The sequence below is a fragment of the Peromyscus maniculatus genome, chromosome 15 (genome assembly GCF_049852395.1).
Source record: "Peromyscus maniculatus bairdii isolate BWxNUB_F1_BW_parent chromosome 15, HU_Pman_BW_mat_3.1, whole genome shotgun sequence".
NCBI lineage: Eukaryota > Metazoa > Chordata > Mammalia > Rodentia > Cricetidae > Peromyscus > Peromyscus maniculatus.
The window spans coordinates 27832057-27857594 of record NC_134866.1 but is presented as its reverse complement, the minus strand read 5'-3'; the positions used below and the strand labels follow the sequence as shown (position 1 = coordinate 27857594).

General features: G+C 41.8%; 1 protein-coding gene across 1 annotated transcript in view; it reads left to right on the top strand.

The window, feature by feature from the left end:
- Positions 1 to 25538, top strand: part of Adamts12 (ADAM metallopeptidase with thrombospondin type 1 motif 12) — a 262599-nt gene that overhangs the window by 226586 nt on the left and 10475 nt on the right. The window contains exons 20-23 of the mRNA XM_042261410.2: positions 4513 to 4665; positions 13079 to 13258; positions 17139 to 17282; positions 21726 to 21885. Of these exons, the coding sequence (XP_042117344.2) occupies positions 4513 to 4665; positions 13079 to 13258; positions 17139 to 17282; positions 21726 to 21885 (637 nt within the window). The remainder of the gene's footprint in view (positions 1 to 4512; positions 4666 to 13078; positions 13259 to 17138; positions 17283 to 21725; positions 21886 to 25538) is intronic.

Genomic DNA, 25538 nt, shown 5'->3' with positions numbered 1-25538 from the left:
AAAGTAAAGAAATACTAAAAACAAGTATTTATCTCAGGATGACCAATCCTCAGCTTCCAGAACAGTTGTGTAATTGCTGGATTTAAATGTGTTGTGGTTATTTGTCATAATGATATTAGTCAAAAGATGCTATTCAGTTGACAAATGTTAATTAATTCAATGAGAAGTTACTATATCCAAGAAAACTAAAACATAATGGAGTAGACATAAACTATAATGATTTCTGATCCTAGAGGTTAAAACATTTTGATTATAGTAAACCAAGGTACAATTCATTTAGACTCAAATGTCATCACTGGGCTTTGACAAAAATAATTGTCATATTGAATTTATCATAATTCACTCATAGGTTGAGCTGCTGATTCTAAGCAGTTTGGCTACAGAAAAGGAACTGGATCATGGTAGCTTTTTAGAGCAACAAGAATGAATATAAATGAAAATTAGAGTTCTCTACTTAGCAGTGATCCCTTATGTGGCAGGACTTAGGGACTACTCTTTTTGTGTATTTTTAAATAGAATATTTCATATATTTATTTGCCAGAGAAAGTCAAAGTTCAGAATGGAAGCTTTGGATTTTGAGCATCCCATGGTCCCTGATTCTTACATCTACTCACTTTTGATGCTATTTTTTTTCTTTCTTTCTTTTTCTTTCTTTTTTTTTTTTTTTGATGGTATCTCAGTACAGTAGATCAATCATCTCTCGATTATAATGTCTCAGAAACCTGGGGATTGCCATTGATACTAATTTGCCTCTCCCCCACTAAAACTAGCTCTAATAATATTTGAAGTCAGATGAACTCATCAATTCTGTCATCTGCTTTTTGTTTCCTACCTGTTGAAGACCTGGTAGTTCCTAGTCTTTGGGTAGGAGGGATTTGAAAGTTAATGGGGCTATTTTTGCTTGTTATTTAGTAATGATCACATTTAATATCTGAGAGCCAACAATTATAAAAAATCCCTATTCAGGGATTCAGTATTCAGGCAAGTCCTTTAAAAGGAAGGATCCCCCAGCCCAAAGTACCAGTGGTACTTCAGCATTTAAGAATGCACTACCTTCTGTGCATAGCCTTGCCCAGGACACCTGCCTTTGCCTCACTGCTGGTCTGTAAGCCTCTGTTCTTTCCCTTTTCCAATCTTTTTCACATTGCTGCAAGAGATATAAGAGGGCTGTTCTAACCACTCCAACGTCCTTCTTACAAATACTGGTCTTTTCAATACATACAGAGCAGATGAAATGCACTCTGCCAATAATAAAAGGGGAAAAATAAAAAAGAAAGAAACCATCTAATCAAACATCAAATTGGTGTTGCATAAGTGGCTTTCTAGTCTTACTGCTTTTCTGCATCCAATTTTCATCTCAAAGCTCTAAAGCACCCAATCTCCTTTATTCTCTGCCTGTCCCTGCCCAGTACTCTCATCCATGCTGTTCCTTCTGCCTGGGATCTCTTACCGCCCCCACTCCACCCCCCCTACCCCCCCCTGCCACTCTGCCCTCACATCCTCCGTGGTCCTTGGGTTCATTTTAAACCTCCTCTCCCATAAAGCTTTTCTGAGCCTTAAGCCAGAATCCATTTCTAATGTTTATTAGGGTTTGATCTGAAGCCTCTCTTAGGCTATGCCCTTAGCTTCTCTCTTTCATTAAAAGATTGCCCAAGACCCTCACTGTACATAACACATCTCTTTTACTAACTGAGGTTTCAGAATTGATAATTGATGCAAAAAATGAAGTTGACCCTATAAAAAGGCATGCAGTTTGAAAATGCACTTGCTGGACTTGAACCCTGAATAAATGCATCCTGTCACTCCCCCAGTTTCCTCCTCTCTAAGGTGATCATCATATCTGACTCCTAAGGTTGGTATGAGGTAAGAGAAATATCTATGAGCTACAGAAGAATATCAGGCACATAGCAAGGAACCGGGGTGTTTTCCATCTGTACTCACATAACAGAAACATGAAGTGTTGTGTGTTGTGTACTGTGTACTGCTGTGGCTCTTGTTTCGACAGAATCCCTCATCTCATTGACCTGCTGCTTCTTTCCATCAGATCCCTTGGCTAGCCAGTTAAAGGTAGGCTTGTGTAGTCAAGAGAACGAAAGTGACAGCTTAATTCTCCACATCTTTTCCATATTTTTTCCAGATGTTGCTGACCTGACCCTCAGTATCTGTTTACAGTTCCGTCACCCCACACTTGTTCCCTAACCTGATGGGTCAATTGCTTCAGGGGTCACAGGACAGAATTGAGTTCCCCCTCCACTTCCTCAAAGTCCTCTTGTTTTCTCTCATCTCCTACTTCCGATAGGAAAGTAATTCAAAATAAGGAAAACTGGACTCTACAGAATGCGGTTTTTGTTTTGCTTTGTCTTTAGTCTGTGATCTCTTCTTGTCGGCTTCACTTTGGGACTGTAGCAGGATGCCTAAATAGAAACTGTCAAAGAGAATTAAACCAGTTCTGGGGAGGAGGACCAAACTCCAAGCTCCAGAAATAATGTTTATGATTTGTAGCATAAACATGGCCCAAGGAACTATGGCTATTGCTTGAGATTTCATGGGATCACTTCTAGCCTGGCAATGTGGTCTCATTAGCAACTTTCCTAAGCTTGCCTAAATGTTATATTTCCCCCTCTATATCACAATATTAAGCTAATAACACTGCATACTGTCTGTGTGACCTTGTGCAAGGTGGTATGCATGAGTCATCTTCAGTCCCCACAGCAGCCCAGCATGAGGGGAACCCTCCTGTGGTCACCAGTTTTACAGGCTTGGGGAGGCTCAGAATCTGCAAAGGCTCACACAGCTAGCAAACAGCCCAACTGTGATTAATCACCAGGTAGTTTATACCCTCTCCCGGGAGGTTCTTTCAACTTCAGCTTGTCCTCTCAGGTCCCTGCTGGAGGTCAGTTGAAAGCTGGCCTGGGGTAGCTGAGTCATCTAATTCTGTTTCCTGTTAGCTCTCATCCTCTAATGGGTTGCCCAGGCATATGCTCATGGCAAAAGCAGAGTCCACAGCAAAAGAGGGAAGCAAAGCATGGTAACTAGCCTAACATTAGCCTCCATACCCTATTAGCCAGAAGGAGTCACAGGAACAGCCTTCATTTAGTGGCTAAGAAAACGCATAGCATCTTTTGATGAGAGAAACTAAGAGAGTGTGAGTGTGGATGATGGAGAACATTAACGGGCTCAATCCATGAGATGACGGTAATTGCACATTAGCTGCCATTGTCTCTACTATAAAGATGTATAATGATGTTCAAAGAGGAACAGGAAAGATACAGATCAAGTCCTAAAGAATTTTAGGGATGAGGAGAAATTTCCTCTATAAATGAAAATTGAAATGAAATTATGACATTTAATGTTTTCTACTTTTCCCTTCCTGTAATTCTACAATTTACCTAAGATATACGTGTGACTGTATACAACACACACACACACACACACACACACACACACACACACACACGTGCGCGCGCTTTACAATACCAAAATTTGCACCAGATGAAGAACTAGATTGTACGGAGGGCAAATATGTAACCAAGGAAACATAAGGCTGCTCTTTGATTTATATAATTTATCAAAAGAAACTTTCTTTTAAATAAGCTCAGAGCTGTGTTTTATGTATTCAGAAACAACCCCTTCCTAAGGGTAAGCAAGCAAGAGGATGCAAGGGGAAAAAAAGAGAGACGAAAGGGGAGAAAATGTGTGATCTTCAAGGTAATGGCAAGCTAAACTTGTGATACTGGATAATTATAAACAAGTGGGAACATCTTGAGACAAATGAACTCTACCTATAGAAAAGGTGATTGCCTAGTTCTCTGCCAGTGGAGCAAGAGGTGAAGGGCAGCATTTTGTCATTTCTTCCCAACTCCAGCCGTGGTCTCAGAGGCAACAGCATCAGCATCATCTGGGAACTTGGTAAAAATGCAGAATCCCAGTGCTGGTGAGGACACTGATGAGAATCTGCATTCACTAGGGTTTCTGGTTGTTACCTAGAGAAGCTAGAGTGTGAGAGGCACTACCAGAATGTACAACATAAGGTCTAGAGGAAGAATACCCCATCTTCCTCCATGGACAAGCCAGCATGAAGCCTCGGTGTCTTTGTCTACCCTATAATAATACTAACTGACATCATTGAAAGAAAGTGGGTAAAAGTCACTGCCATGTTAGATGTGAGGTGTGAGCCATATGCTGACATCTGACATCCATTCTGAACTGGAGTGATACGAAATATAGCTATGTGCCTGTGGCCCAGGCGCTTGTATCAGTGTACTTATCAAGGAAAAGCACATTTCCATTTGCAACATCTTTCCTTTCGTGTACGGCTGGGTGCTCCCTAACTGCAGCTGTCTATTAGAGCTATTCACTTTAAAGCACCCAGCCAGACATTCTGTGTGTGTGTTCATATCCGAGATAACCTTAGCATCCGGGACAGGAGACCTTTGGCTCCAGGATCGCCGTGATGAGTACACCTGAGAAAAAGCTTTCTGTTTCTCTTCTCTTCCTCCCTCTCCGCTGCAGTGCTCCACCACATGTGGGCTGGGGGCCTACTGGAGGAGTGTGGAATGTAGCACCAGAATGAACGCTGACTGTGCAGCCATTCAGAGGCCAGACCCTGCTAAGAAGTGCCACCTCCGCCCCTGCGCCGGCTGGCGAGTGGGAAACTGGAGCAAGGTAACCTATGAGGCTGTGTCTTCAGGGAAAGGGCTGGGTCTTGTATAAGCACTTGCTAAGAGGGGGCTCTCTCTTCTCTTCCTCCCTTTTGCCTCTTTTAAAGAGCACAGATGCTACACCAGCCATTGGCTTACTCTAAGTTACACAATGCCTACAAGTCAGACTTGTATTAACACACAATTTTTTACCTGTGTGTCCTTACTCTCTTGAGATAAGCTAGAGCAAAATGCCAAGTTTTCAGGCTTACTTGCTTTGGCCAACATGCAGTACAATATTTCACAATTATTTTAATTTTGTATTGTATAAAAATTATAATTGCACAATGTGAAATTACCCCTTGTCACATATATAATTAAGTCAGGGCTCAATGGCTCTTCACAAAACAGCTTCATTTGCCTAAAATGAAAAGAAAACATTAAAAATAATTTGGGGCTAGAGGGATGGTTCAGCAGTTAAGAGTTCTTTCTGTTCTTACAGGGGAATTAAGTCTATGTCCTGACACTACATGGGTGGATCACAACTATCTGTAGCTCCAGCTCCAGGGGAGCTGATGCCTTCTTCTAGCCTTCACACATGCACACAAATACACATAGTAAATAATAAGAAAATAATAACAATAGTGGTGGCGGTTGAATGAATGATCTGGCCATTAAAAAGTATATCCCAAGGCTAGACATGAAGCTATATATCTATGATCTCAGTGCATGTGGAGCCAAGGGAAACAAATCGTGAGTTAAGAGTCATCCTGAGCTATAGCATAAACTGTAGGTCAGTTTATGTGCTACGTGAAACCCTATCTCAAAAGAAAACCACAGAAAAGTATATTTCCCATATTGGCATGTGTTTTACAACCATTACTAATCTGCAGTTAGTCAATTCACTGTTTGCTCTGCAAGGTCCCTTGTGAAAGGGGTGAGTCAAGTCTTTAGGCTAATCCAGGTGCTTTGAAGGTGCACAGTCAGGCTATCTGCCCATCATCCTAGACTGCAGTTGACTCAGCCCTTGGGAGACAGAACAGTCAGTCTGTTGGCAGAATTGAGGGCCAAACAGATAGCAAAAGCAGGTATGAGCTCTGGATACCCCTTCCTTGTTCCATAAATGCTCAAATCTAGGCTTCCATAGATCCCTGTCCTCTCTCCAGTAAACCAGATCCCCATGACTCTAAGACTTGGGGAGGAAAAGAGCCATCTAGAAAGTCTGCAGAGGCTCAAAAGTCTATAGGTAAGTACCTTCATCTGGTAGATAACTCATGTCCCAAAACAAGACTATAGTGTTCCACTGGACAGACTTACCCATCAGACAGACTTACCTTCAGATGGGGGCATAAAATTTCATTGGTGTACCTTGTGACCCTTCCCCCAAAAGAAGATTGTGAACTTAGAAAAGAAAGGAGTAGGGCTAGCTCCTTGAGAAAATTGCACCCCTGTCTCTGTGTTGGTACTATGTTTTTTTAAGGATAAATTCACATTACCTTGCTTTTTTCTCCTTCCAACTAATAACAGACCCAGTATAAAAAGACAGATTACTTACCAATGAATTATCTTCCATATCCAAAAATATCTAAAGAAATGTCTCATTTCTCAGACGTTGCCATGTGTTGCCCATGTCCCAGAATTCCATCCACCTGTCACTGAGAATAATCATTTCCATGGAAATTATATGACCCAGAAAGAACAGATGAGTGAAATGGCTTGTAACTCAAAAAGGTCAAGTCAAGCCTGAGGAATTCTTGCCATTAGAATGTCCCAAATGAGAGACTTGGGAGCTCATATCTGGGGTTTGGCCAGAATCCTCCCTCCTCTATTCACCAGAGAGTTTAGATTTTCATAGTTGACAGTTTGATTTTTTTCAGAAACTTTCTCAGAATTAAAAATTCAACTTTACTTCAATCCTTCTGTATTAGTCTACAAATCCCTACCCAAATACAGAGACACTTAAATTCCTCAGTCTTCAGGCTATATTGCAGTCTTCATTTATATATACTACCCACAGATGCAAGCACTCACCAATACCATCATGTGCCTGGTGCTGAGGTTCTCAAAAGCCAAAGCATTAGTAACTTAACAAGAGAGTTTATAGTCTCTGTTGAGGAGCCTGAGATTTAGAGTATTTCTACTACCAACCCACTTGGTTATGAAGCTCCTTCTGCATAGTCTCAGTTCCAAGAAACTATCAGAGCATTTCAGAAGGAAGGAAACGCTGCATAGTAAGTATAGACATCAGTTGGATAGCACACACCAATTTCAGAATAAATTCCTAGGGAGATGGAAATAAGTCTTACAATGGGAGAAATGTAATAAATGACAGAGATGCTCTTGAAAACCCCTCTGGTGGGTCTGACACCCACACCACCCATGGTTTTCAGCTCTACACACTTCCTGAAATGACATTTTATGAGTTGCTTCTGTTCTGCCAGCCACTGATTTGACAGTCTCCTTGTTGTGGGTCTTGAATTAAGCACTGTCCTCTTTGGAATTAAGTCAAACAAATCATGTTTCTTCCTGAAATGAATCAGGAATATTTCCCCCTTGGGGCACTCTGTCTTCCCACATTTGCAACACTGCAATTTTCTTTTAGCAATAGTTGATTTTATTATCTGGAGTTTTACTAAAAAAATAAGAGGAGACTACAGCCTAACCTTAGGGCATCAGGTCTCATATATTTATTAACTACTTGGTCTTATTCTGGTCCAGGTTTGCATATCTTTTGAGCTGCAGGATTTTTATGGTATTCGCTACATTTTATAGAGCTGAATTTTTACAAATGAATAAAATGGGATATAGCCTTGGCCTTACTAAATACACATAGACTCCTACTTCCATCCAAAGTACTTTCCTAGAAATTTATATTAAAATTTAATGCATAAAAACCAGCATACATTAGAGAAACATTTCCATCCCCAAGAAGCAAACTGAGTGGCAAGAAGGTGGATGATACTGAAAATCTCTGCATTTATTTGACCCTGGGCATATTAATAATTGATTCTGTTTTGAAGCCAAGACATTTTTTACACCATTAAGCATCTTAAACTCAGAGATCCCTTAGGAAACAACAGAATTCAAGTCTAGTCATCTTATGAAATTAGGGCCACGGAAAACTTAACCCCAAGACAACTGAGGTACAGACCACAAGGCCCTCCACGGTGGCCTCTGTCTATTTCTCTTCGCCCTTCCTTACCCTCTTCTCACGTTCTTTTTTTTTTTAATGATTTATTTACTTATTATATACACAGAAGAGGCCACCAGATCTCATTACAGATGGTTGTGAGCCGCCATATGGTTGCTGGGAATTGAACTCAGGACCTCTGGAAGAGCAGTCAGTGCTCTTAACCTCTGAGCCATCTCTCCAACCCTCTCTTCTCACGTTCTAACCACCCGCTCTCTGCAGACAAGCCATGTTGCACGGCAGTGCTGGGCCTCTGTGCATGCCACGGTCTCTACTCCTATGTCCCCACTCTGTTTTGTCTTCATCATCTCCCTAACAGATCTAGCCTAAACTCCCCTCCTTTATTAAAGCCTTTCTTCAGTTTATGAAGTGAAGCTAACCACCCCCTCTTTGGAACATCACGAGGTCCTGAATAACTTCTGGAATACAATCTATTATATTTATGTAAATCCTTTCAGGGGAACATTACAAAGCACTTGCATTAGAGATGCAGAGCTTGGAACATGGTCATTGTTCAATAACTGGGAAGAAGGAAAGTGGGGGAACAGAGAAACAGTTACAATTTTAGAAATAGTTTTATTAATTATTTGAGAATCTCATACATTATATTTTGATCATATTCACCCACCTGATTCCTCCCATATACATGTTCCCCTTCTATATAACCCAACTGTGTGTCTTCATGTCTTAAAATCTATCAAGTCCAATTCATGTCACTCAATCACTACTTGATTTTAAAGGTCTTGTGAATGTGTTTAGCATAAAGAAAAGAGTAAAAAAGGAAGGCTCTCTTTTAAAGTCTATATTCTGGCTTAGTATTTGGCCTGGAACTTTGGGTGTTCTCAATACAACTGCAGTGATGCATGTTTTGTTTTTTGCTTTTTGTGGGTTGTTTTTTTGTTGGTTTTTTTTTTTTTTTTTTTTTGACACTTGGGAATGTTAGAATCATTTAATCACCAGCTTATCCTTCTTTTGACATCAGTGGAGAAATAGAGTCTTAGAGAAGTAATTTATCCACGCTCATACAACCACGTGTTGCCAGGGTCATAACTAAATGCTCTGTGGTGACCTCCTGATTATAATCAACTTCCTTATTATATGTTTCTGAAGACTGTATGAATCCAATGTGGAAAAGATGACACAAATTAAAACTGTAATGATAAAGCTGTGGCATGGGTACCTCTGGCGGGCCCTGTAACGCTCAGAGGACATGGCATGAGCAACAGGTCGGGGGCAAGAGCTTTATTGGGGAGGGCAAAAGAGCAAAAGAACATCTTGGAGTGGGGACATGAAAGAGGAAGACAGACAGACAGAACAGGCAAGAGAGCAAGAGAAAGACATACGACGGAGGAACACTTTTAAAGGGCGTGTGTGTCGCACAGGGAAGTACACAGGTTGTATCGGCAGTGGAGAGGGCTCCATATCTGGAGGCAGATTATGATGCAAGCGGCAACTGCCCCCCCCATGCCTGGCAGTGCAGCGAAGCTAACAAAAACTACCCCCAAAAAGAAGAGGTGGCCATTCCATTTTATTTCTATCAGTGAATTCAGTAATAAAGGTATTTTTAAGCCGGGCATGGTGGCACACACCTTTAATCCCAGTACTTGGGAGGCAGAGGCAGGAGGATCTCTGTGAGTTCGAAGCCAGCCTGGGCTACCGAGTGAGTTCCAGGAAAGGCGCAAAGCTACACAGAGAAACCCTGTCTCGAAAAACAAACAAAAAAAAAGTATTTTTATTTTCTTTAATTTTATAAACTTATTACAAAAAGTACTTGCAAATCAATGGAAACATCACAGACTAAAATTAGCCAGACCCAAAGTCTAGACAACTCAATGAACTTCTACAGTTAGAATAGGCACTTAAGCAGAAGCTCTGGTGCCTCAGGTTAAACTTGACATTTTCAGTACCCAATGTACTTTACCCACTTGTCCACCACCAAACCCAGAGAATTCGTGGCAGAGTGAGAACAATTTCGTTGTTGTTGTTGTTTGGTTTTTTAATTTTTGTTGTTGTTTGTTTTTTAATTGCAACATGATTTGGTTTGCAAAACAGTTCAGTTAAAGCAACTGACTCTGTAACCTGAAAACTATCAGGCTTACTTCATTTTGACAGAACATTAGCCTGTTTTTCCTGCTCCCCTGAGCCAGACTCCTGTCCTCAGCCTGGCCCACAGGCTCCCTATTAGGAAAACAGGAACACAAGCTGAGCAAGATGAATGTAGCAATTGGCATTCTGCACACAAAAGCAAAATGGCATTAGGAGGGAAGGGACTTCACTATGCTGCCACTTCTGCCTTGCTAATAGAAAGTGAAGTCACTTTGGAAACAAAACAGAAGCGTAGATTTGGTAAGTGTCTTCCTTGGTGACCACCTACAGTTTGTTAGTAAATTTCATTTCCCATTGCATGTGTGGCTATGCTTTCAACAATACAAGAATGCTTATTTGGAAATTGTATTTGGGAACAGCAGCTTGTAACAACAAATAGACCATAAGGAAAAAAAAACATTTTATAATTGTTTCTTGTGAAATTTTGTTTTCCTAATAAAGCTAATTTTTAAAATGCCAGCTATTTTTATTTTTATGCATGTACTTAACACATGGGAGGAAGATAAAGTTTTTAATGTGTGTTTTGTTGGAGCTGTCTGGATAGTTTTGACTATACTTGATTTGTGGAAGCATTAGAACATCCATCTACCCCTTTGTCATAGGGATCCATGTCTTCCCATGTTACAGACTTTGGTGTTTAGGGTTGGCAATTTGATAGGATCTAGAATCACCTGGGAGACAGCCTTCTAGGCATGCCTGTGGAGGTTATCTTAATTAACTTAATTGAGTTGGGAAGACCCTTCTGTTGAGGGTGGCACCATTCCCTAGATTTGGGTCCTAGACTATTGAAAAAGGGAGAGTTAACTGGGCACAAGAGTAGCTCCCAGCTTCTTGACTGAGGATAGGGTGTGACCAGCTCCCTTGGAATCCTGCCACAGCGAGTCCTGTCGTGATGGGCTGTAACCTGCCACTCTAGCCAAAAGGAACTCTCTCTTGATTAAGTTGCTTTGGGCAGGACATATTTATCGTAGCAACAGAAAACAAATCAAGACACTGGCCAGTATTTTACCAGGTACCTTGATGAATAATCTTAGACAGTGAGAGAAGGTTGAGCAGGAATTTTTGGAATCTTCTACTGGAAGCATTTGAGAAATTTTTTTTCTGCTCAGCCACAACCTTACAATGATGATTTCTACAAAAGCCAGGAGAGTGTGATGCTTCCTGATTAGAGGGGAAGATGAAAGGATAATGTATAGTCATCCTCCAGCAATACATTCCTTTCTTGGTGGCACACTTTCTCAGTCAACACTGTCAATGAAATCATTGTACAGAACCAAGAGGAGAAAGACACTGTTACATGGAGGCACATATCTGCAACCCTAGCCCTCAGGAAGCTGAAGCAGGAGGTTCATGAGTGTCAGACCAGTCTGGGCCAGGTAGAAAGAAAGATACTCTATCTCAAAAAATACAAAATCAGTGAAAACAGGAAAATAGAAAGAAAGAGGTGAAGAAGTTAGCAAAGAAGGAATAAGATGGAGGGAATGAATAGGAATGAAGGGGAAGGAGGGGAGGAGGGGAAGGGGAGGGAAGGGGAAGGGAAAAGAGGGGAGAGGAGGGGAGGGGAGAAGGGCAATGCTCTCTACCTATTGGTAATACAGAGATTGTTTTACCCTTTAGGGGTCCAACCAACAGTTTCTCGGAATTCATTTTCTTGATTCAGCAAATCCATACTGACCATCCGTGCTGTGTCTGGCCCATGCTAAGGGCCTGTGATGCTGTGCTGAACAGGACAGATAGGGCAAAACAAATGAGAAGTTTTGCATTTCAAGTGCTATGCTACAAAGAAGAAATGGAAATAAATATCAGGAAGTGGTTTTATTTAAGGAAGACCTCTGTTTTAAATAGTAGTGAGAAGGCTCAGTGGGAAGGAGGTGATTTGCCTCACGAGGCTGGTGACCTGAGTGCTAGCCCCAGAACCCACCTACCTTGGAAGGAATCAACTCCACAGAGTTGTCCACTGATCTCCACATGTGTCTCACAATGACAAACCCACACTGACACATACATAGCCATATGTACATGCTATGGTAAGTAAAGTTTTTAATCTGACTCTTAAAGAAAGAGTAGTAGCATGTAATTCAGAAAGCAGAGGAAGGGACATTTAGGATAAAGCCACCAAGGCACACTGTTAACCTTGGGAGAGTCTGCTGATGATTGTAGGCATTTGCCTCCTGTCCTCCCACTTTAGGTCCAAATGTGGGGCAAATACAGGAGCTAAAGGGATTCAAAAAGCAGTAGAATCAAATCAAAAGGAGAAAGGGAGACAGCCCTGGCTACAGGCAGCCTAAGATACCATTGCTGTCCTGGTCCAAATGACATGAAAAGCCAACAGGTAAAGCCTGCAATGTCCTGATACAGAGCAGGATTCAAGGACTTCTCAATGGGGTTGGAATCAGAGGAAGAGGGCTATTAATAGGGCCCATTTGAAGGCTTTCTGTGGACATGTGCCCATCTGGCAAACTTTCCGTGACCGAGGCAAGTGATGACAGCTTTGCTCACTCCTGTGAGTCAAGCCACTGAACAGTTACTCTGTTAATTTCTCTAGTATAACCCTTTCCTAAGAGTTGATAACCTATGTTGTGTTCTAAGGCATGGGTAAAACTGGTTTTTAGTGGAGTTCTGAGGGAGAAGTAAAAGTGGTTGGCTAGACTGGTCCTTCCATTTGGACCAAAGATGCTGGCTTTGCTTGAAGTGAACATAGATATTCAGCAGGGATCGCCACCCTCTGAGACAGGCTGTACCCTGTGCTGGCAGGGCAGGTTCTCCACTGCCACAAGTCCACAATTCTTCTGGCAGCCTTTGAGATAGCAGGTACACATCCCAGTTTACAAGTATATCATTTGAGGCTCAAAATGTATCCAAGGCTCAACCAGTGAGGGACAAAACTGGGATACTCACCCACTGTTGACAGATGTCCAAACTCTCACACATCTACACATGGGTGGGTGGAGGTGATACCAGAATGCACTAAGTAGGAGATCTGCTTATGGTATTGCGTCTCCATAAACACGAAGGAAAACAGGGCACATGCCAACTAGTCATGACCTCTCCGTGCTAGGAGCCTGAAGCTTCCCCCGTGATGGAGTTTGAAGTCCGAATGCCAAGGACTTAGTTGTTATCTTTGCTTTTGTTCTCCATTCAGTGCTCCCGAAACTGCAGCGGAGGCTTCAAGATTCGTGAGATTCAGTGCATGGACAGCCAGGACCACCACCGGAGCCTGAGGCCATTTCACTGCCAGTTCCTGGCTGGCCTTCCTCCTCCCCTGAGTATGAGCTGTAACCTAGAGCCTTGTGAAGAATGGCAAGTGGAGCCCTGGAGCCAGGTAATGCACCCAAAAGGGATATACAGCATCCCAAAGATTGAGTATAATAGATCATGAATTGTTATATTAACCAGGTAATGCACCCAAAAGGGATACACAGCATCCCAGAGACTGAGCATGATAGATCATGAATTGGTGTATTAACAAGGTAATGCACCCAAAAGGGATATACAGCATCCCAGAGACTGAGTATAATAGATCATGAATTGCTATATTAACCAGGTAATGCACCCAAAAGGGATACACAGCATCCCAGAGACTGAGCATGATAGATCATGAATTGGTGTATTAACAAGGTAATGCACCCAAAAGGGATACACAGCATCCCAGAGACTGAGTACAATAGATCATGAATTGGTGTATTAACAAGGTAATGCACCCAAAAGGGATACACAGCATCCCAGAGACTGAGTACAATAGATCATGAATTGGTGTATTAACAAGGTAATGCACCCAAAAGGGATACACAGCATCCCAGAGATTGAGTACAATAGATCATGAATTGGTGTATTAACATGAGTCTTGAAGTTGCAGAAGACCACATTGGAATCATGCCAGAGATTCAGTTCCATTTAGTGACCCAACACAGTATGGGGAAAACAGCAGGTCAAAACCTTGCAGGAGCTGAAAGATACCCACTGGGAAAATGATATGGTGTGGTGTCAGCTATGACAGTGCAGTGTTTTCTTAGAACTTGGCCTCACAACGGATATATTGGGTAATTAGGGACCCTGCTGGGGATCTGAACACAATGAAATGATTCAAAACAGACTGCTTTGATGAGCTATTTATAATAGCCTCACACACCTGTCTGAGCCTTCTTCAGTCAGCCTGAGAATAATGATGAGATCCTTCCCACACCATATAATTTGAGATTCATATCTCAGTTACATACCCAGATGACTGTTTGCTCAAATAAAAGAGACTGCGCATGTCTCTTTTGTGAGAGGATTAGCTCTGCTGGATTTTGGTATCCAGACTAAGAAAAAAAGCATGATAGTATCATTTCCCAATAGATAAATAAATCAATAGCTAAAAAACACTCCCATATACCCATGCACAGTACAAAGATGAGAAGCCAAAACTATAACATACTGTGAGTGTGTCCACAGTGTATTTTATCTATTACCTAGTTTAGTTCCCACAATGATATGGGTGGTATGCCTTATTAATTTCATTTCATAGATAAATTTTAACTCAACAAGGTTGAAAATATATACTTGAGGTTACACAACTAGAAAATAAATGAAATGTTTATTCAAACGTTAGGCAGAGTCTAGTGTCTGTGCCTGCCCCTCCATGGAACTGAGCAGAGTGAACTGGGATAGAGAGACTGAAGCATCAACTCCTTTTTAGGAATACCTGCAATGTACCCAGGAAGGGATCAGAGAGGCCCACAGCCTGAAGACACAGAGCATGGAAAGTTGATTCCCCCTGGGACTTCCTACTTCACTCCGGGTCACTAACTCATGTTGACGTCTAGGTCAGAACCACTATGTGGTGTTTCCTGGAGTGGTGTGGGACAGTGGGACACTGTCCTCTATTTTCCCTCCTTCCTTTCCTAACTCAACTCTAGAATACATGGAGTACCTGTTGCTCCCATGCATGGACCTAAGCCTCCAAGTTCCTCTCGTATGCTAAGCCTAGCATGGACCTGTTCAGGTGAATCTTTCAAATATTGAAAAAAAATTTTTTTTACAGAGAAGTTGAGATTTCTTGGTCAAGAGAAATAGCATTTTCAGGCCATCAGAATTGAGTAGTCAAGGGTCAGGAGTGGTGGCACATGCCTTTAAGCTCAGCACCTGGGAAGCAGAGGAATGCAAATCTTTGTGAATTGGAGGCCAGCCTGGGCTACATAGTGAGCCACTGGCCTGCCAAGGCTATATAGTGAGACCCTGACACAACAATCCCACAATGATGATCTACCAGTCAGGTCTTGTTTATTATGGAAAAGATATTATCTTTGTATTTCCTTAGTAGCTGGAGAACCCCAATATCAACATATTGCCCCAAGGCCTCCACCACCAATCTTTCTAAATGTCTTTATTCCAAGAAAACCATGAAGTTGGAAGATTTCTCTTTGAAAATATGGTGGAGATAAAAACTGTAACTCCTGGAGTGGTTTAGAGATTAGATAACTTTAGATGCTTTCACTGACCTGTCATAATGCTACTCTATCTAATGGCTTGCCATCCTGAGACTACTTGGGGCCCATTTGAGAAATGTCAGCCATCACAGACTAATTAAAGGGCTGATGCATTTTACCTATGGCAACATCTCTACAGCAGTGGTAGTCCAATGTTTGGATGCTTCAAAATCATCTGGTGGGTTTGTCAACATACAGAGGGATGGGATGATCCCCAGATCCAATTAGGGATCTCAGGTGGGAAACTGAATCTATAATATCTCTTCTCTATTAAAGGATGCTGATACTGCTAGTCCGAGAACCATCAATCTATATTAATATTTATCTTCTTTTCCTTCTACTTGATCAAGTGGCCAAGAATCCATCTGCATATACACAGAACCACAAGAACCCAAAGATTGAATTCTACTTTGTTCAAACAGATTGAATAAATGGGGGGCAGTAATATAGGTTGATTGAATAAATGGGGTACAGGAATATAGGTTGATTGAATAAATGTCGGCAGAAATATAAATTGATTTTCAAAGCAGGAATTTTCTGAAGACAACATGTTATGTCTTTTACTGGGCATATGCAGCTAATTGTATACAATTTTCCTGTTTTCTGTGATACAACCATACACATAGTGCCTCATGAGATGGACTTGACTTTGATAAGACAACCACAGTTTGTTATTGTTGTAACTTTGTCATAACTAGGCATTTTCAAAGTGTTCTCACTGTTTTTGCATTACTTTTCAATGATTATTAGTGAATTAATTTCTTCTTAAAAGCATCACACAAATGAGACTATATATCATATGAAATCATTCTGATAAGCAACAACCTGACATTTTTAGATATGTATCCCTAGAGAAATCCACCTTACTCTCTTGAATATGAGAGCCTATTATGAATATGATATTCTTATGGATATTAGTATCCATTTATCACTATCTTTAGCAAGCCCATCAATTTTACTAACTAAAAGAAACTTCCATTCTAGAACTGTATGTAGTAGGAAAGGAAGACTGCCACATTTCAATAGGAAGCAAATGATGTGTATTCTCCTAGTAGGGTGACAGAGCTAATCATATATTTTTTGAATTTCCTGCAACTTGATATGCCATGGCTGGCTGATATACCATTTTCTAAAGAGAAAGGAGGAGGAGGAGAGGATGGGGATGGGGGGTGAGGTTGGTGGGAGAAACTGGGAGATGAGAAGGGAGGGAGGAGAAACTGTGATTGGTCAGGGAAAATTACTTAATTAATTAATAAAAATAAATATAAAAATTTTAATTATGTGTATAAGTGTTTTGTCTGCATGTATATCTGTGTACCGTGGGTGCTCCTGGTGCCTGCAGAGACCAAAAGAGGGCATCAGCTCCCCTGAAACTTGAGGTACAGACAGTGTGAGCCATTGTGTGGGTGCTGGGAAGGACAGCCAATGCTTTTAACTACTCCAGCCCCATAATCACACATTTAAAAATCTAAGATTTACATTTTTGTTACCAAAACCTTGTGCCAGGAAGCAAAACTGGTAGCATTCTGTCTGTTCTGGGATATTTGATGGGCAGACAACCTTACATCTATTCTGAAAGACCGTTCCTTTTGGGAACCCGTGAAGACGTTCCAGGCTGTAACACCCATACTGAGTTCTCCAGCACACAGCCACAATGACAACAAAAGGTCTGCTCCTGTCATTGAATTCGCCACCACCACCCGATTTTTACCACCTGTCCATGTTGTGTGTCAGTGTTCTAGGTCCTGTGGAGGTGGTGTTCAGGAGAGAGGAGTCTCTTGCCCGGGTGGCCTCTGTGATTGGACAAAAAGACCTGCGTCCACTGTGCCCTGCAACAGGCACCTTTGCTGCCACTGGGCCACTGGCAACTGGGACCTGGTAAGAGTTGGTCATAGGTGCCTCGTGCTACCTTGGCTTTACATTCAGTATTTTCGTTACTACTATTATCACGGCAGAGAAATTTTATAGCACATTTTTTAAAATTTCTAAATTTACAGATCTCTTCACATGAAAATGTATTGCTAGGATTGGAGATTGGAGAATTGAATTAAAAGGGGCACGTTTGATATTATTACGGAGATTGTAATTTTTTGTTTTATATTCATTCTTTGAGATTTTCAGACAATGTATCATGATTTCATTCATTCTCAGCATGTCCCCCAACTCCTCTCAGATTCAACCCTTCTTCCCCACCTCACCCCCATACTGCATGTTCTCTTTTTACTTTTCTTGAAGAGACTGTCTCATATCAGAACTCATGGTCCTTTGTTCTTATAGGATTACCGACCCCTTGTCTACAGTGTTCCCTGAGCCTTAGGGGCAGGAGTTATGTTCTAATTGTACTAATTGGAGGCAGGCACCCTACAATCAGTTGAGCTCTGCATTTTGTTCAGTTGCAGAAGGAGTAATGATCTCCTTCTGCTGAAAAAAAAATGCTTTTCTGTTGAGGGATGAGAGCTATACTCATGTGTGGACATAAGGATAAGTACTGAAAATGTAGTTAGAAATTATATTTGTTTAGGAAAGTAACAGCAGCGGGTTATCATCCAGAGTCCAATGCCTTACCAGTTGATATAAATTTATAGTGCCAAACATAAATTCCTTCCTATTGATTAGGTCTTAAGTCCAATTACAAAGGTGTTGGTTACCCCCAGGATATAAGTGCCACTATTGTTCTTTCAGAATATCTTCCTATGTTGGTCCACAGGCATTACAACCACATAAGACTATTGATTGCTTTCTCTCTTATCAACTTGAATAGCTGCTCTGATATGGGAGCTATTCCTCAGCTAGGAGGCTTCCAGGTCAGATCTAAATATATTCTTCCAAGCCCTCTGTCCAAAGTATGTGATGTGTTCAGCAATAGGATCTTACCTTCTTTTTCTGAAAGGCATCAAGAGCAACAGCAATAGTGTATATTGTTTAAGAGGGTCTCTTGCAGTCCCCTGACTTGAGAGATTTCCCATGGCTGGAACTGAGGTTTTTGTTAGACAGTCTATAGTTTTGAAGGGAACATTGTTACCCCAAGTGGCACAGTTTCAATTGCATTATATAGACATATAGGAAGTTTTCTCTGGTCCCACCTGGCCCCACAGTCCTATAGCCACTTATAAAATAACCACTCAGATGCTTAATATTATTTACAAACTGTATGGCCATGGCTCAAGCCTTTTGCTAGCTAGCTCTTATATCTTAAATTAACCCTTAACTATTAATCTATGTATTGTCACATATTTGTTGGCTTTGCCTGCGTCCCATTACATGTTGCTACTTGGGCGGCTGGCTTGTGTCTCCTTAGACTCTGCCTTTCTCTTTCCTGTCTCTCTCCTTTTCCACCTGCCTCTAAGCTGCCTTGCCATAGGCCAAAGCAGCTTATTTATTAACCAATGGGAACAACATGTCTTTATGGCATACAGAAAGACATCCCCCAGCATAGATCTATTTGTGTATTTATTCATTGTATGTAATTTTAGGCAAACATAAAACAATATGATTCCCTACAGCACTTTCAAACATCCTTAATGTTATATACCCCCTCTCTTCCCTAATCCTCTGGATTATCCTCCCTCCCTAATCTCCAGGTAAATCTCTCCCAACCATTTTTCCCATTTCCCCCTTCATAGCAACTGTGTCCTGTTTCTTAATTATGCATCGGCATAATTAATGGGTATGCATGCTTGAGTGCAGTGCCCTGGAGGGGCAGAGGTATGGAATACCCTAGAGCTGGAGTTACAGGAGGTAAGCCACCAGATATGGACGTTGAGCCCTGAACTTGAGTCTTCTGGAAGAGCAGGAAGTACCAATAACATCTGGGTCAATCTCTCTGGCCCATCCACCTTAGATTTAATATTAATTTTGCTTCAGATCTATGGATGTTCACTATACTCACTGGCCTGTAACATGTGTGTTTCCCTTTTATTGTTCTTCCCCTGTGGACTACTTCCAGGTCTGCTGAAAGTTGCCTCATAGCGGCTGTGAGTCCATGTTCATTATCTGGAGTTTAGAAGACAACAAAAAAAAAAAAATACTTTCAAAAGAGAAAAGATCAAACAGCAAAAATATTCCAGAAGCACAAGGTCTAAGGAGAAGTTATTTTGGGCCCCAAGTCCTAGGGTTCACTCTTCCTTTTTTTTTTTTTTTTAGACCAAAATGCAGTCTCTTATGAAGCTTTAGGTTTAGTCTGACTTTGTAAGTTTGGGCCTTTCTTCTGCCCACAAAGCAGTTTGCCAGATGGCCAGGCTGTTTGATGGAGAAGTAAAGAAAATAATTAATCTGTAACTGAGAGCAGGATTTATTATCCTCCCAAAGTTTATTTGTTGCATAAATAACACTGTCTCGTTAATGATGGGGGAATGGGAAGTGAACATTCCCTATCCGATAGGAAAACTGTTGTTCTGACTTCACCTACCTGAGTTCCCTAGGAAGTAGATTAATGATTAATGTGCGAAAGTCCAGCCCAGTGCGGATGGTGCCGCCCCTGGCAGGCAGTCCTCAGTTGTGTAAGAAAGCAAACTGAGCAAGCTGTAGAGAAACCCAGTAAGCATCCTTCCTCCGTGGCCTTCAGTTTTTTTCCTCCGGGTTCCTGCCCTGGCTTCCCTGGATGATGGACTGTAACCTGTAAGCCAAACAAACCCTTCCCTCCCCCAAAACGGTTTGGTCAGTGTTTATCATGGGAACGGGAAACCAAACTACATTTGGTCTTCATAAAACAATCTTATCTGACAGACGAAGGAAAAGAAAGGAGGGGTAAATTATTAGGATGATAAACAGCTGGAAATCCCAATTCCCCTAAACCCTAGTCCAGGACTCTTTCAGAGTCTGGCTTAATTATTCTCCATCCTTCCTCCTTCTGGCCTTTGTTACAGACTTTTATTGATCCTGAATGTTTTATCTGAGTAGTTATTTCATTGTTTCTTGCCAATACCTGTGGGAGATTTTAGGTGAATTGATTAATTAAAATTATCTTCAGATTTAGCCACAGAAAACTCTGACTCTCTGATTCACACATGAGACCTCCATGCTGCTCAATATTATACCTCATGATTTATATACAGTACAATAAAATAGATGAGTAGAAATTACGAAAAATTAACAAAACATACCATATGTTATCCTATCATCTATCTAGATGGTCTCTGTGAGAAATGAGGTCTTGTTAGTCATATTCAGAGTTGATTGGTGGTAACCCAGTCTGGAAATTCTCTTATCTAGTGTTCTGAGCCTCCAATAATATTTCAAGTGGCAAATGGATTCTTCTAAGCTTAATGACTTTTCCCTTCAGCCCCTTTTGAGCCAGTTAGACAGTGGATATCTGTTGAAAATCACACTGATTTCTGTGAAGCATGAATAATGGGTGAGCGTGATTCTGTTCTGCTCCAGCAAGACTGAAATTCACAGTCCTGTAGATCCATTTGTGCCCTATGTACACTGACATCTTTATTTGGCCCAGTGCTCATTCCCCCCTGGTTTTTCTCTCCAACTTCCCTGTTTCATATTACTCTCATCTCCCTAATAGCTTCACCCCTTCTTCTCACGCTTGATCTCTAGCCCCAAATCAGTACTAGACCAGGGAAACCAGAAAACGCCATGGCCTAAATAGTTCAGCCTTTCTCCTTCTGTTTCACATCATGCATTCATAACGTCAAGATGAATGTTTGTCATATATCAACGTCAAAACGAATGTTTGGGTTGTGAGTTTTCATCGGAATCAACACTGCACCCTACAAACCATCTTTCATTCTCTTTCCTCCTTAAAGGTTTGCTCCATACCACTCACATTTTCTGTCATCTGGCTTCTTATTCAACTATTGCTTGGCAGGAAGTGTAACTACCCACCACACTCACTTTTGCACCATTCACATGAAAACTGAATGTCTTTCTGTGTCTGTTACAAATTGCCGAGGAAGTGACCAACTGGCCCACCTTGATTCAAGTACCTTCTCCTGGATGAGTCAAATATGGAACAGTTGGCATGGTCACATGGTACTAGTATGGGTATCTGGACCCCACTCATGTAGCTGTGTGATAATGCCAGCAGGGAATTTTCAAATGTGAGTAAGAGAAACACATTCTGCAGAGAACCCACTAGCACATTAAGCTAAATTCATTCCAACAGCCTCTAGGGCTTTTCCTAAACTCACATCTTGAATTGACTTAGATTTCAGCTATGGCAGTGTAGTGTTTTATTACACCTTGATCTCACAATGGGCCTAGCTCCAAAGGGCTGTAATTTAGATCTCTCAGCTGACTGTGGTGAGGTAAGAGATGCTCCCTTGGTAGTCCTAGGGAGGAACTACTATTCTTTCTACGTCTCTCTTTCAGTGTACCACTTCCTGTGGCGGCGGCTCTCAGAAGAGAACTGTTCATTGCATCCCCTCAGAAAACAGTACGACTGAAGATCAAAACCAGTGCCTCTGTGACCACGAAGTGAGACCCCCAGAATTCCAAAAATGCAACCAGCAAGTCTGTAGGAAGAGTGCTGGTAGGTGACTGGGTTGCCCAGGTGGGGCAAGGCTGTGCTGGGGGAGACGGCTTTGCATGAGTAAGTTATCCTCGGTGAGTCAGCTTGTGGATAGTTTTCTGGACCCTTTGCTGAACAAGAAAGTCTTGATGCTGAAGAGGCTAGGCAGGAATTGTGAGAGCAGATGATGTGATTTAATAAATTCTGATGGACTCCTTGAGGAATTACCACATCTGATTTCCTGTCTCAGAGCATATTTACACTGATGCCATCCCACATAGATAAGAATTACTTTGTTTTTGCAAAGACTGAGAGATATTAGCCTTTCTCAGGAAGCCATCCAGGTACAGAATGATCTATAAATCGAAGTATACTGCCTTAGGTCAGGTTGCCCAGAAACAAGCTAAGGTGAATATACATTCATTAAGGACATGCTCTCAGGGAAGACAATTAGGGAGTGAAGGAAGCATGACATAAAAAGAAACAGGCAAAGCCCAGGTATACAGAGCCCAGCTTAGCCTGCAAGAGAGCTCCAGTATTAGGTATTTACCCAAATGCTGTCTGAGCCCAGAAGGATGTTCACATTCCTGGACTTTTTACTGACTGGCCAAGGGCTACCTTAGAGGAATTGATTTTGCCAGCAGTTAAAGCTCTATGATAGAGACAAAGGAGTTCTTCTTGTAGCCTGTGAGCAATCTTCCTAAGAGTCAGAGTGTCTTGGAATTAAAGAAGCTGGAAAGGAGAGAAGCTTGGGATTGTGTGTGGGGAGGGGCAAGCATGACATGGCAGTGGGCAGGAGAAGTCCAAAGGGGAAGGGCTGAGCAGCCGACAGTCAGCCCGGTCTGTTCCAGTCACTTCACCCTCAAAAGCACCTGGTTTAGGGTTAGGGTGCCTCAGTGGTAGAGCACTTACCCACCATGTTCACAGCCATGGGCCAGATCTCCAGCATTACCTAAACTTGTATCTGAAATGTACATCTGAAATCGGATGTAGCCACTTTAATCACTTTAAGTGTGCCACAGGGTACCCTGGGGAGGTTACCCGTGGTATGTTTGTGACACACAGAGCTGATAGCAGAACCTGGGTCTCCATTTCACTCCTTGCATGTCGCCTATCTTCAGAGGAGAGGGTCTAGCACTGAAAATGGGCAGTAGTAGTTTTCCATTCCGGAGAGGGAACTTTCCACCTACACAACTTTACGAAGTCATTTAACTCTGAGTTGTGTGTTCTTTGGGGGTATAGAGAAAACAACTCAAACCTTACAGACTTCTTGTGAAGATTTTAAACATGTATGAAACGTCCTTTAAAAGGCAAATGCTGAGCTGGGAGAGACAGCTCAGCAGTTCAGAGCACTGGCTGCTCTTGCAGAGGACCCAGGTTTGGTTTCCAGCACCCACATTGGGGGCTCACAGCTACCTGTAACTCTAGTTTCAGGGGATCCAATGTGCTTGTCTGGCTTCCACAGGCTCCTACATGTACATGAGGCACATAAACTCAAGCAGGTACACACACACACATAGACGTCAAAATAATAAATACGTTCTTATAAAAGACAAATGCTTAATCAGGCATGGCAACATACACCAGAAATCCAGCTGTCAGGGGTAGGAGGACCTAAAGGCCAGCCCAAGCTAGATAATGGGACCCTGTCTCAGAAGACAAGTTCTTTATCCTGAAACAGCTGTTACTTCCTTCCGACAAGTTACTTTATGCCAATGGACTGAAATGTCTTTATCTACAAATGAGTAGATTCAAACACAAGCTTCATGTCCATTTTATTGATATCCTCCACTCTATTGGTTATAGAATCTTTAAGTTAAAGACCTGGAGAGGGCCTGGAGAGATGCTCCGTTAGCAGGAGCCCTTGCTGTGCACACATGAGAGTTTGGATCTAACCTCATTTGGGAGAGTCTGGGGAAGTGTCAAATTCTGGAATACTTGGGACAAGAGCCAGATGACTCTAACTCAAGGAAAGCTAGGAAATGACAGAGCTTGAGAGGCAGGCTCAAGCTCCAGTAATAAAGAGTATGTGGAGCACGCTGGTAGATTTGAACCTCTTCCTCCCCGAGGCAAAAAAGAGCTGTTGAAGTATCCAAAGGAGGGGAGTAAAGGAAATAAGTTGTTTCTGGCATGTCCAACAGTGTCATCCTTGTTCAGCTCAAGTTTAAGAAGTCATGTTGGTGAGGCTTTATGTGTCAGCTTCTGACATTACAAGAACACACAGTCTTACAGCAAACTCCCTGGTCTGGTTTTCACAATCATTCTGCCCGTCTTCTACAATGTTCCCAGAGCCTTAGGTGTTTGCCAACGTTGATGGGAAAATCCCACGAAGCCTCAAACATGTACAGAGAACTCCAGGCACCCGAGAAATGCTGGGAGTGGGAGAAATAGTCTTCTCCAGGGAAGAGCGCACTGATTGGTTATCCAAATTCAGGTGGTCAGTCAGGAAAACAGACATTTCAAACAACATTATACAGACTGAGCAGGCTATGTTTAGGAATGTATCTGTATTTATATATATGCACATATATGTGTATATATATATATGTATATTATGTATATATGTAATAACAATCCAACAGAAAATCCCATGAGTTTGAAAGAGAGAAAGGAGAGGTATAAGGTGGTTTTAGAGGGAAGAAAAGGAAGGGAGAAAAGTTGTAATTAAAAAACTCAACTTTTTTTTAGTTAAAGGAAGGAAAAGAGAGAGAGAGAGAGAGAGAGAGAGAGAGAGAGAGAGAGAGAGAGAGAGAGAGAGACAGAGATATTCCAATTAGGAGTCTGCAGTTTATTCGTGTAAAGGGCACATGGGAATGAACAAGAGAAGTGCAGACAGAAAGAAATAAGAGATCAAGGTGCTATTCTCAAGAGTTTGTGGCAAGAAGGAGAGAAAAGCCAGTTTCTGCATTTCTTAGCTGGGTGACAGAGACGACGGAGCTACTGCGCCAGGGTGGGGTTGGGAATGGCTGAAAGTCATTAGTTTAGGCTAGGACATGTTTGTTAAGGGCTGTGTGAATCCCTTGGGTGGGAGTGGCCTGTGCTTTGTTTACTGTGTAGGTGTGGAGGCCAGGAGAAATCAAATCTGGGGTGGAAATCCTGATCCCAATGTCCTGAGGGATAAATACTAGAAATATAATTATCACCTGTAGCTTCTTTCTGATTTTTGCACCCGAGGGTGGCTTCCATTGTCCTCCCTGGAAATATGAAAAGAAACCAGTGAGGATTCAGTTCCAGAGCTGCCAGACTCTTAGTCCTCAAAGTATGGTGCCTGGACAAGCTGCATTGGTGTCTGCCAGAAGTTTGCTACAATAGTGGATCTCAGACTTCATCCCAAACCTACTGAATCAGACCGTGTGCTGTGAAACATTCCATGGATGAGCCAGGTGCCCATTAGAATTTGAAGGGCATTCTGTCATAGATTAGGGAGCCAATTTGGGGATCTTCTTTTGATTTCATCCTATCACTTTCTGTTAAACCATGCTTTTAAAATGTTGACACTGTTGAACCCCTCCTAAGATGTGGTTTTTATAAAATGGGAGCAACCGTCTGGTCTACTTCGATCATGCCTATTATTAGGGGTTATCATTAACTATATGTAGATTAACTTGTCCTATTGCTAGACAATAAAATATTCAATAGCCAAAACCGAACTAAACATAAACATTATATTTTCC